Source organism: Schistocerca americana, chromosome 1, assembly GCF_021461395.2.
Source record: "Schistocerca americana isolate TAMUIC-IGC-003095 chromosome 1, iqSchAmer2.1, whole genome shotgun sequence".
Taxonomy (NCBI): Eukaryota; Metazoa; Arthropoda; class Insecta; order Orthoptera; family Acrididae; genus Schistocerca; species Schistocerca americana.
Genome location: NC_060119.1, coordinates 1,006,510,504 through 1,006,524,060, shown reverse-complemented (window position 1 = coordinate 1,006,524,060; position 13,557 = coordinate 1,006,510,504). Strand labels below are relative to the sequence as shown.

The window sequence follows — 13,557 nt, the reverse complement described above, 5'->3', positions numbered from 1 at the left end:
GCCGGCAAAACCCTACTGCAAACCGATGTCAATGATATAGGTCTGTAGTTCTATGGATTACCCCTACTACCCTTCTTAAACACTGGTGCGACCTGCGCAATTTTCCAATCTGTAGGTACAGATCTATCGGCGAGCGAGCGGTTGTATATGATTGCTAAGTAGGGAGCTATTGTATCAGCGTAATCTGAAAGGAACCTAATCAGTATACAATCTGGACCTGAAGACTTGCCCATATCAAGCGATTTGAGTTGCTTCGCAACCCCTAAGGTATCTACTTCTGAGAAACTCATGCTAACAGCTGTTCGTGTTTCAAATTCTGGAATATTCCATTCGTCTTCCCTGGTGAAGCGTGATAGCAATGGAAATGCTATCGACGACAGTGCTGCCAATGCAGAGTTACTAAACACAACCTCCGAAATTCTTTCACCAAAGAAGACGAAGTAAATATTCCAGAATTCGAATCAAGATCATCTGCCACCATGAGTGACTTAGAAGTAGATATCCTCGGAGTAGTGAAGCAACTTGAATTGCTTAATAAAAGCAATTATTCCGGTCCACACTACATACCAGTTATGTTCCTTTCAGTGTATGGTGTGTGAAAAGTTGAAGCAGGATACAGAAATGTGCGTGAATCTCTCGTTCATGTTCCGTTCGACCCACAGTGGAACTGGATTAGGGCCGGTGTTGTCGCCAGATGTGGCAGTTGTGTGTACTTGCTTTCGCTTTCTGTGCACCCCCAAATCACGTATAAATTAAATACTGTATCTTGCTTACATTTGAAAACTTGTTACTAGCGCGTTTGTTTACCTTAAAATGCATTACAACAACGATGTCCAATCAGCTAGTCCTCAGTAGGTACCGGACGAATGTGATACTAAATGTCTACGCACTGGTCACGCAATTCCCTTAGATTACGGGCCAGTAGTTTGTGGTTCTACGAACTGCCATCCGATAACATCCGAGGTGTGTTTAGTCTGTTTAGTATCAGGCGGTGGGTTCACTATCAAGCTCCTCTAACCATTGTTGCATGATTCTGGCCTTGTGGCAACGATAGTTAGTGTGCCATCGCTGTTGGGGAACACATCAAACATGTAAGGATCCAGTTGGTCTACAATAATGTTCACGTAGTCCACAGGTGTCACGGTGCGTTCGATTACTATCACAGGACCTGTACATGCTCTGTGAACGTCTGCCATGACATGGTACATATCATGATGCCGCTCGTCTGGATGACGGCGTAACAGTTCACGACCATCGATATTGTGTAACAAGAAATATGATCCATTCGACAAGCTGACAGTTTGCATTGGAGCACTGTCCAATCTCACTGTCACGTAATAAACTACAATCGTAATTGACGATCTTGTAGGTTCGACATGGGAACACATAAGAGTCGTTAAAAGTCGTTTTCCAAGAAGTCTAGTGTTCAAAACTATGCGCTGAATGGAGTGCTCCGAAAGATTTCTGTCTCCACCAGGATTATACTCTGTCGTCAGATCTGCCATAGATCCCTACCTATTCTACTTGACACAACGGGAAAGCCTTCGACCTCAACGTTCTGTGATGAACTGTGGTCGTCCGACACATCGTCGCTTATTCGTGCTTTCACTGTCCTTCAACCATTTTCCAATATTATATGTCGCTTATTGGAGCTCATATCGTCACTAGGGTACTTCCCCATTCGTTTCTCTTTTACTTTCATACCTTCCTTGCCGTGTCATATGCCCACAACGCCACCCTATGTTACACATCCTCGCGAGGTGAGGATAGAGGGATGACTCTGTTTAAGAGGTTGAGACCGTTTACAAACAGACGGTACTACAGCACCACTAAAACAAACTCTCTGGAGCATGATGTTGTTGCATTTGTGAGGTCATAGCATGCAGGTAACAAACAAACTGCCAGAATGTTGTTGCAGGCAGCGCCTGAGGGCGGAGAAGGCGGGCGCCACCGGTAGAGCGACAATACACGCGCGAGGAGCTTCCGTTGAATAATGCTGGAATCGACAAGACTTCCTTTCCTAATAACTGAAAACTGATCGTGGGATGCACTGCGTATAGTGATATACTGTGTGCGTTTCGATATTCCTGTTTTGAATCAAAAATTTAGTCATTGAGGACCTAGGAAATCGACGCCGGATTCGAAAACTTCACCAGCGGCCTAGCGGTGGAAAGCTGGAGAATCTCTGGAGAAGGTGGACGATGAATGTCTTAGCTATGGGAATATAGGCACTGGGTGAGATACAGTATTAGTAAGCGACGTATTCGTATCTTTCCTCATTCGGGAACTGGTCTTATAGCCGTCGACAAATCTGTTCACACACATTTTTCTACATCACAGGATTACGGCTGTCTGTTAGTATTTTGCAGGTAGCCAAGCATCCTTGTGCGAAGTTCTCATAACTAACAGGATTTGGTGAAAATAGAATTGGATATAGGACGACTCATTTTGACCAGTGTTGTTGATATGTACAGCTTGGTCATTCCCTGGCAGTTTTGACGGCTAGACCATGTTAAAGTCTTGCGTGCACGATTAGTTGAAATGTCTCACCTTCACTTGAGGGTTGTCAGTGAGAAAGTTTCATCGCAAATCCGCTTTGTCCCTCATCAGTCTGCTAACCGTAATGGTATTTACCAAGTGTATGGCGGCTGAATGTGAGAAAAAAAAACGGAGTAACTTATTCGAAACAATTCTTGAATGGGAGAAGAACCAGACTGAGCAGGCTATTACTACACACTGTACAATGAGATGAAAAAGGTCTGGGACACCTCGTAATATCTCCATGGACATCCTTTTACCCGGCGTAGTGCTGCAGTGCCACGTGACATAGATTCATCAAGTCGCTGGAAGTCCCCTGCAGAAATATGGAGCCGTCGATAATTGCGAAAGTGTTGTCAGTGCAAGATCTTTTGTACGAACTGACATCTCGATTATATCCCATAAATGTTTCATGTGATACACGTCGAGCTATCTGGGTGGCCAGATTATTCGCTCGAACTGTCCACAACATTTTTCAAACCAACCGTGAAGAATTATGGCCCAGTGACGTGACACCGCTGTTTGGGCATATTAAGTGCATGAATGGCTCCAAATGGTCTTTAACTAGCCGAACGTAACGACTTATAGTCAATGATCGGTTAAGTTGCACCAGACCACTCAGTCCATACCATGTAAACACAACCAACACCATTATGGAGTCACAACCCGCTTGCAGAGTGTCTTGTTGATAACCTGAATCCATGGCTCCGTGAGGTCTCCACCACAGTCGAACTCTACCATCAGTTCTTACCAACTGGAATCGGGACTCATCTGACCAGGCCACGGTTTTCCAATTGTCTAGGGTTCAACCGATATGATCTTGAAGCCAGGAGAGACGCTGCAGGTGATGTCCTGTTAGCAAAGGTACTTGTCGGTGGTCTGCGGTGCGACCCACACTGATTTCTGCGGATATTTCACGCAGTGTTGCTTGTGCGTTATTACTGACAGCTCTACGCAAACGCTGGTGCTCGCTGTCGCCAAATGAAAGCGGTCGACTACCGTGTTGCTCGTGGTGAGACATAATGCCTGAAATTTGGTATTCTAGAACCACTCTTGGGACTGTGAATACCATGTAGCTCCAACTACCATATTGCGTTCAGTCTGTTAATTCTCATCGTCTGGTCATAATTGCGTCGGAAACCTCTTCACATGAATCACCTTGTGTACGCAATGCTACCGCCATCGCTATATTTGCATAATACTATCTCATGATTTTTTTGACGCCGGAGTAAATTTAAATTGTGCAGGGGATTGCCGCTAGCGGAGCTAGTTAGTGACTGCCAGAAATGAGAAGAAATTAGGTAGATTAAGGTGCTACAGTGATCGAGGATTTGCGAATGTGTACTAATACGAAAAGCAGTAATGAAACTAGTGGTGAACTGATTTGTAGCTGCTAGAGAGATGAATTACTTAATGTGCATTACGATATTTTTGGGGATCGAAAACCGATAAAAAATCAACAATGACTGTATAAAAAGATCTTGCAATACTCATCTCTCTCTATCCTTCTATGAGATCTAGAGCACCATAAGCAACTGCGCCCACGCAGTGTTCCTCGAGCTTCCGCAAGGCATTCGATACACGATCGTTTAATGAACAAAATACAAACGTACCGAGTATCGGAGCAAATTCTGGGACTGAATTCAGTATTTCCTCCCAGATAAAGGAAACCACCTCATGTAGATGTAATTTAGGAAGTGACTAAAGGGAGTGTTGTTTAAGAGCGACAGTGTAGGCATAGTTGGGGACGTTCTCAAACTATGATTTTTTTAAAGAGAAATGTTGCATCGCCAGAAGACAGTTACAAAATGTAGGAAGACGTGTAGAGGGACTGCTAGCTAACAAATAACATAAATAAATATTTCACGTTGACGATAATAACTGCAAATAGTTTGTTGTTCTCAACCAGACCTCTGGCGTGTTTCGTGCGGCCCGTCACGAATTCCTCTCCTGTGCCAATCTCTTCATCTCAGACCAGCACTTGCGCACAATGACCTCAATTATTTGTTTGCTGTATTCTAATTTCTGTCTTCCCCTACAGCCTTCACCCTCTGCCGCTCTCTCTAATATCACCGATGTTATTACCAGATGTTTTTACATTGTCCTATCATCCTGTCCCTACCGTTCTTATCAACGTTTTAAATCTTTCTCTCCTCGCTGATTGTGCGGATATCCTCCTCCTCTCTTCTTATCAGTCCACCTAATTCCCAACATCCTTCTCTAGCGACGCATCTCAAGCGTTTCGATTCCATCCTTTTCCGGTTATCTCACAGTGCATGATTAACTTTCATACAATGCAGTACTCCAAATGTCCGTCCTGAAAAATTTCATTCTCCAAGTCCGATGTTTGATACTGGTAGAATTCTTCGGCCGGAAATGCCGTCTTTGTCAGTCCAAGTTAGCTTTATATGCCCTCCTTGCTTCGTCCGTAGTGGGTTATTTTGCTGTCTAAGTAACAGAATTCGTTCATCTCCTATAATTCGCGGTCCCCAATTTTTATGTTAAGTTTAAAGCTAATCTCATATCTGCTATTTCTCATTACTTTCGTCTTTCATCGGCTTGCTCTTAGTCGGTATCCTATTCTCATTAGACTGTTTATTCCATTCAACAGAACATGTAATTAATATTCACTTTCAGCAAGTATTGCAATGCCGTCAGTGAATCTTATCGTCGATATCCTTTCACCTTGGATTTTAATCCCACACTTGAACGATTCTTTTATTTCCGTTATCCCTTATTTGATATGTGTCGTAGTATTTGAGTGGAAGTGGAGCTCGATCTGGAGATTGTGACGGCGTGGGATCAGTTGTAGAAATTTATTAAACATAAAACATTCTATATTATTTTATTAAAGTCCGCGACCGTTTATGATATTTGGTGGATCGTGGAACCAGCCACAAATACTTTTCAAATATATTTGTTTTAGTGCCATAACCGGTTCCGGGCTACCATGTCCATCTTCAGAGGCTAATATTTTTCGTTACATATATGTTTTGATCAACAGACGACCTGCTGTTGATGAAAACATCATCTATGTAACGAAAAATATTAGCCATCTCATGATGAGTGTGGTAGCCCGAAATCGGTTATGGCACTAAAATAAAACATTTAAAACGTATTTGTGGCTGGTTGCGTTAATCACCAATTATAAAATATTCTTCTCGAGAAGAGAAAAATTATAAAAAACCAGAAATTAATTAACGGCCCAGTACAGTTCTTGAAGCCAGGGCTCAACAGGAGACAAACAACATAAAATAGCTGTAACAATATGAAAACAAAATTCAAATCAACTTCACCCCAGCAGAAAAACACAATAAAATTAACTTGTCCAGTTAACCTCAAGACAACAAACTATAAGACAACTCCAAAGATACTATCAATCATCTGCAGGACCGCCTAAGCAAAACCCTCAGTACAGTTTTCTGTACAATTTTTTCTTTTTATTTTGGGTCATCAGTGTTCTGACTAGTTTATTCAGTGTGCTGGCTAGTTTACTGGGGTCTACCACGATTTCCTTCCGTGCACCAACCTACTCGTCTCAGAGTAGCACTACTGTTTACTTTCAGTCTATATTCTGTTCTCAGGAGACTAATCATTCCATTCAATAACTCCTGTAATTCTTCTTCACTTTCACTGAGGATAGTAATGTCATCACTGAGATCCTATAACCATGAATTTTAATCACACTCTTGAACCATTATTACATTTCCGTTACTGTACCTTCGATGTATAGACTGAAGAGCTGGGGACAAAGAATGCTTCGCTGTCTTACACACTTTTTATTCTGAGCACTTCGTTCTCTTGGTCAACCAGTTTTGTTGTTCCCTCTTGTTTCTTATACATATTGTACAGCGTACGCCTATTGGTCTCAAAATTTCGAACATCTTGTACCACTTTAGATTGTCAAACACTTTTCCTGGGTCGACGATTCTTATGAGCGTGTCTTGAGTTTGCTTCAGTCTTGGTTCCCTTATCAAGCACAGCGTCAGACCTGCCTCTCTGGCGATTTTACCTTTCCTGAACCCAATATGGTAGTGTAACAGATCCTCAGTTTTCTTTTCCATTCTTCTATATAATAATCTTGTCAGGAACTTGGGTGCATGAACTTTTGATTGTGTGATAGTTTTCCCATTAATCTACCCTTGCTACCTTCGGAACTGTCTGAGCGATATTTTTCTAAAAGTCTGTTGGTACGTCATACGTCGCCAGTCTCGTAGATTATACACACTTCAATGGTCGTTTGTGTCCAATTTCCCCTACACACATTAGAAATTTCGAAGTAGTGTTATCTACCTCTTCTGCCTTTTTCTCATATGTTCGAAAGCTCTGTTAAAGTCTGTATGTAATAACCGATCCCGTATATAATCCATACTGACTTACGTTTCTTCTGCTGTCATGACATTCAGACAAATCCACACCGTCGTAAAGGCCTTCAATGTACTCTTTCAAACCATCCGCTCTCTCACCTGCAGCATTAATGTTGCAGGTGAAAATTCTATTGTACCATTACTGTTGCTTACCTTGCTTTTAATTTCAACTGACTTTTCTGTATTCTGAATGAAATCTTCCGATGGACATCTCTTTTTCGATTTCTAGACACTTTTCCTGTAATCGTTTCATCTTCCCTGCGAAGCACTTACTTTTAATTTCATTCTTTTCTTTCGCTGAACATTTTTGTTGCTGCTTGCTTCATAAATCAATTGAAGCATTTATTCCAATACCCAAGGTTTCTTCACCATAACTTTCCAAGTAACTGTTTCTGTACCTCCAGCTTCCGTGATTGCTCTTTTCAGTGAAGAACCTTCTTATTCAACTGCATACTGAGGTACTCATCATCGCAAATAAAGTGTTCAACTCATCAGTCTTCTTTTTGGATGGATACGATCCACCACAAGTTCTTCTTTGTGTTCCCAAAGTCATGGGGGATTGCACCGCTGTAGCAAGAGAGGGAATAGAAGAGAGCTGCGGAAGAGAATGAGTTCGGTAGTAGGAATGAGAGAGGAAAAATACTAAATGGGTTCTGCAACAAATTTCACCTTGTAACAGTGAATAAAGATGAAATGAAACTTTCTAAGTGTTGAAACTACTGCTCCATGTCACTCGGTACAGTGGTTCGAAAACTTCTAGATTTCATAAAAGCAAATTCCAGCCTTTCTCCAGTGCTAATCCCGAAAATGCTGCAACACGAGATTTTCAATTTTCTTCTGTGTTAAGTAATTCTGCTTCACATGAATGACGATATTTTAATTTTCTTACTTCGAAGCAAGGAACATGTAATCAAAGCTGTTTTCCTTGTGGTTCTGTTTCTGTGGTTGGTAATTTTTTGTGTCTGGGAATATATATATATTTCTGCAGAAGCGCAAAGTTGCCAGTCGGGTCACATGACGCTCATTCAATAACATATTGGACCATGGAATACCTAGATCTTCGCTGGGGCCTTCAGTAACACGTCCTATATCTTTAAAACATAGCCTTGTTCTGCGTTTCCTTAGTGCTGTGAGAAAGCAAAGAAGGATCTAAGTAAACGGAGGTACACAGTCTCCATAGCAACATTCCTTTTATATGGCCTTATGGTACTAACACAAACAGTTTCAGAATGGATAAGAATATCGTATTTAGCTTAAAACTTGTAAGAGAACTGAAGCGTAGTACAGAGGTACAAGTTGATGGAACACAAGAAATACGAGTAAGCATTACAAACAGCGTTTGATGAGAAAATGGTAAGTAACAGAAAATCTAAGCATACTACCTACAATTTGGAATAAAGATAGTCAACATCGCGGTGAAAAACCATACCGAGGCAGTTACGAGTTTTTTAGAAAGGACTAAGTCGTTTCCTATAGTTGTGACACAATGGATACAGAGACGAGAAGAGCGACAGGCGGAGTTGACTGAGATAATACCTGGCAAGAAGCATAGTTACCGGAGAAGAAGCATATCGGATGGACCCGACTGGTTGTATAAAAGAGTAAAAGGCAGAGTCAAGTGTGACAGAGCTCTGTACGTTAAGCTACAGAAAACCCGTGGGTGGCAGCTTGTGAAAGGGTTGCTAATCGTATGCATCGAGCGTTAAGCTTTCTACTATCTGTTAATGACAAAAAATCAATATACACACACATATCTGTCACGCCGCTTAGACTAGTTTATTTACATTTTACATTAGAGTGTATGACGAAAATTGGCAAAGTTACAAATTTAGAGAATTTTGTTTCATGTAATCTGATTCTACTAGGTTGGTGGATAGTCAGGAGCGGAGTGCTTGTAACAGCAGTGATGTTGTGATACATCAGGAGACAAGATGTGCTGCCGAACAAGTGGCTCAGGATACGTCGCTCCATTTGATACAACCAACAGTGGTGAGGTTGTGCTAGTTTATAGCTCTATTCGCCTTTTACCAGTTGTTTTCAAGCTGAACAGCTGAACATTACTTTCAAATATTACCTCAGTCCTGCTCAGGACGCAAACGTGAACTATTTCAATTCCTGAATCAGATAAGCGAATTATTAGATTAGCACTAGACGGTATAGTGCAAATACGCAAGAATTAAAAGAGCAAAAGGGGGACGGTACTAAAGAGTCAGAGCTGAGATTAGTAGTTGGCGAAAATCAGTGTGGTAAGGCACAGGCACTGAAGAGCCAAAGAAACTGGTACACCTGCCTAATGTGGTATAGGGCCCTCGTGAGCACGCAGAAACGCCACAACATGACGTGGCATGGACTCGACTAATGTCTGAACTAGTGCTGGAGGGAACTCACACAATGAATCATGATGGCTGTCCATCCGTAAGAGTACAACGGGGTGGAGATCTCTTCTGAACAGCACGTTCTAAGACATCCCAGAGATGCTCAATAGTGTTCATATCTGTGGAGTTTAGTGACCAGCGAAAGTGTTTAAACTCAGAAGAGTGTTGTTGGAGCCACTCTGTAGCATTTTGGACGTGAGGGGTGTCGCATTGTCGTGCTGTAATTGCCCAAGTCTGTAGGAATTCACAACGGACATTAATGGATGCAGGTGATCAGACAGGATGCTTACGTACGTGTCACCTGTCAGAGTCGTTTCTAGACGTATCAGGGGTCCCATACCACTCCGACTGGACACGGCCCAGAGCCTCCACCAGCTTGAACAGTCCCCTGCTGACAATCACCGTCCATTGATTCATGAGGTTTCCTCCATATCCGTACACGTCCATCAACTCGATACAATTTAAAACGAGACTCGTCCGACCAGGCAACATGTTTCCAGTCATCAACAGTCCAGTGTCTGTGTTGACGGGCCCAGGGGAGCCGTAAAGCCTTGTGTCGTGCAGTAATCAAGTGTATACCAGTGGGCCTTCGTTGAATGATGATGTTTCGTTGAATGGTTCGCACGCTGACACTTGTTGATGGCCCAGCATTGAAATCTGCAGCAATTTGCGGAAGGGTTGCACTTCTGTCACGTTGAACGATTCTCTCCAGTCGGTGCCGTTCTTGTAGGCCTTTTTCCAGCCGCAGCGATGACAGGGTTTGATGTTTTACCGGGTTTCTGATATTCATGGTACACTCGCAAAATTGCCACGGCCGAAAATCCCCAATTCATCGCTACCTCGGAGATGCTGCGTCCCATCGCTCGTGCGCCGACTACAACACGACGTACAAAGTCTCTCAAATCTTGATAAGCTGCCTTTGTAGCAGCAGTAAGCGATTTAACAACTGTGCCAGACACTTGTTGTCTTATATAGGCGTTTCAGACATCGGTTACGGCGAATGAACTGTGAAATGTACTAGGCTAACTTACCTCCTCACCCATGTGCCATAAACATTTGGGCTCTAATGACCAAGGGACATAAACACTTAATTTTCCTTCCTACAAGCCAGTTTACTGTCTAGAATTCTGTATTGATCGTTGTATGCATGTCTACGATATGCTTGTTTCAGAGTCGCTGTACCCGCGGTTTGCTGAGCCCATCCCGAACGTGACCGTGACGGTGGGCGGCACCGCTGTCATGGCCTGCGTCGTGGACAACCTCAGGGGCTACAAGGTAAGCGCACAGTGTTTACCCGTAGGTCAGCGTAAGCATGTTTCTGTGGTCTTCAGGTTGAAGTCTTGTTTGATGCGACTCTGTACTGTGCAAGTCTAAATCTGCTTCCTAAATCCATTTGAACCTGAATTCTATACTTGGTCTCCCTCTATAAATTTTACGCACCACACTCCGGTCCAAAACTAAACAGGTGATTCCTTGACGTCTCAGAATATGCCCTATCAACCTCTCCCTTCTTCTAGTCAGGTTATTGCCACTAATTTCTATCCTCTCCAATTCCATTCATTACCTCCGCATTAGTTACGTGATCTACGGAACTAATCTTCAGCATTCTTCAGTAGGTCTACATTTCGAAAGTTTCTGTTCTCTTCTTGCCTAAAATATTTATCGTCCATGTTTCATCTCCATAGATGAGTACACCCCATAATACACTATTGGCCATTAAAATTGCTACACCAAGAAGAAATGCAGATGATAAACGGATATTCATTGGACAAATATATTATACTAGAACTGACGTGTGATTACATTTTCACACAATTTTGGTGCATAGATCCTCAGAAATAAGTACCCAGAACAACCACCTCTGGCCGTAATAACGGCCTTGATACGCCTGGGCAGTGAGTAAAACAGAGCTTGGATGGCGTGTACGGGTACAGCTGCCCATGCAGCTTCAACACGATACCACAGTTCATCAAGAGTAGTGACTGGCGTATTGTGACGAGCCAGTTGCTCGGCCACCATTGACCAGACGATTTCAATTGGTGAGAGATCTGGAGAATGTGCTGGATAAGGCAGATGTCGAACATTTTCTGTATCCCGAAAGGCCCATACAGGACCACCAACATGCGGTCGTACATTATCCTGCTGAAATGTAGGGTTTCACAGGGATCGAATGAAGGGTAGAGCCACGGGTCGTAACACATCTGAAATGTAACGTCCACTGTTCAAAGTGCTGTCAATATGAACAAGAGGTGACCGAGACGTGTAACAAACGGCACCCCATACCATCACGCCGGCTGATACGCCAATATGGCGATGACGAATACACGCTTCCAATGTGCGTTCACCGCGATGTCGCCAAACACGGATGCGACAATCATGATGCTGTAAACAGAACCTGGATTCATCCGAAAAAATGACGTTTTGCCATTCGTGCACCCAGGTTCGCCGTTGAGTACACCATTGCAGGCGCTCCTGTCTGTGATCAGGGGTAACCGCAGCCACGGTCTCCGAGCTGATAGTCCATGCTGCTGCAAACGTCGTCGAATTCTTCGTGCAGACGTCTTGCAAACGTCCCCATCTGTTGACTCAGTGATCGAGACGTGGCTGCACGATCCGTTACAGCCATGAAGATAAGATGCCTGTCATCTCAGCAGCTAGTCATACGTGGCCGTTGGGATCCAGCACGGCGTTCCGTATTATCCTCCTGAACCCATCGATTCTATATTCTGCTAACAGTCATTGTATCTCGACCAACGCGAGCAGCAATGTCGCGATACGATAAACCGCAATCGCGATAGGTTACAATCCGACCTTTATCAAAGTCGGAAACGTGATGGTACGCATTTCTCCTCCTTACACGAGGCATCACAACAACGTTTCACAAGGCAACGCCGGTCAACTGCTGTTTGTATATAAGAAATCTGTTGGAACCTTTCCTCATGCCAGCACGTTGAAGCTGTCGCCACCGGCGCTAGCCTTGTGTGAATGCTCTGAAAAGCTAAGCATTTGCATATCACAGCACCTTATTCCTGTCGATTAAATTTCGCGTCTGTAACACGTCATCTTCGTGGTGTAGCAATTTTAATGGCCAGCAGTGTACTTTCAGAAGAGACTTGTTGACACTTAAATTTATATCATACTAGCAACGCAGTCCGGTTTCGCAGGGGCAGCATTTAGTATCTACGGCCAGACGACTTTAGTGGTATCGCGAATTTTGTTTGCGGGCCATTGCGTGGAGTTACGAATAAATTTCAGAGAATAGCATTAAGTACTTGAGTATCGCCACATTCAGATACCTAAAATACGAAGTAAGCAGCCCACAACAGGACAGTTGTCCGGCTGAATGTTTTGTGTTCCATACTGAATTGGCTTTTGGAGTGACATCTCATGGGATGCAGAGGATCGCATTGACACCTAGGTTTGATTCAAGGAAGGCCGAAAGCTGACGGCTGAGTTATCTGCAGCACTCTTGGAAGAACTTTATGATGAATTTAAACGATGCCATTGTTATCTAGCGAACTGGTGCCATAACCCAATAGAGCAGCACCTCGATAACACAGTAAACAGGACCAAATTTGCATCTGGTGTCGGGGTCTAATTTTTGCTCCACTGTTTGTCGTATGATGAATGAAACGTTTACAAATGTTACAACACTTTTTAATGTGCTGTGTAATGTATGTGGAACAAGAACTATAGATTTTAATAGGCTGTAATACCTTAACAAAGCAAAGATGCTGAAGTATTTTATCGGAAAAAATTTTTATTTGTAGTATAAAAAACAAAACTCTACATGTTTTGGATTCGTGTTGGTTTCTCGCAAGCAACTGTTCTCAAACGACTGGAGGGAAACCACCGGTAAAAATATTTGATTATTTCAAATTGTAAGTCTCACATCACAGTCTGATTATAAGGGGTTATCTTTTCGTTATTGGTCATATACGTAATGATATTTCGAAGCTGAATAACTCACTGCCCCATTGTTCGAAAATCTGCAGTCAATGAAAAGCGCGAATTGCGATTGGTAAAGTACGTTTGAAGCACAGCTTTGTACGGCAGTTAAACAAAGACTTTGGGAAAACCGAAACAGAAGAGCATAGAACCATTTGAGATGTAGTGCTACAGACGAATGTTGTAAATTATGGTTCAAATGGCTCTGAGCACTATGGGACTCAACTGCTGAGGTCATTAGTCCCCTAGAACTTAGAACTAGTTAAACCTAACTAACCTAAGGACATCACAAACGTCCATGCCCGAAGCAGGATTCGAACCTGCGACCG

The 13,557-nt window shown here is 42.9% G+C and overlaps 1 protein-coding gene across 1 annotated transcript in view; it reads left to right on the top strand.

Annotated features, from left to right (window-relative positions):
• The window catches only part of LOC124595948 (lachesin-like), a 1,154,458-nt gene that overhangs the window by 974,958 nt on the left and 165,943 nt on the right, over positions 1–13,557 (top strand). The window contains exon 4 of the mRNA XM_047134873.1: positions 10,452–10,555. Coding sequence (XP_046990829.1) covers positions 10,452–10,555 — 104 coding nt within the window. The remainder of the gene's footprint in view (positions 1–10,451; positions 10,556–13,557) is intronic.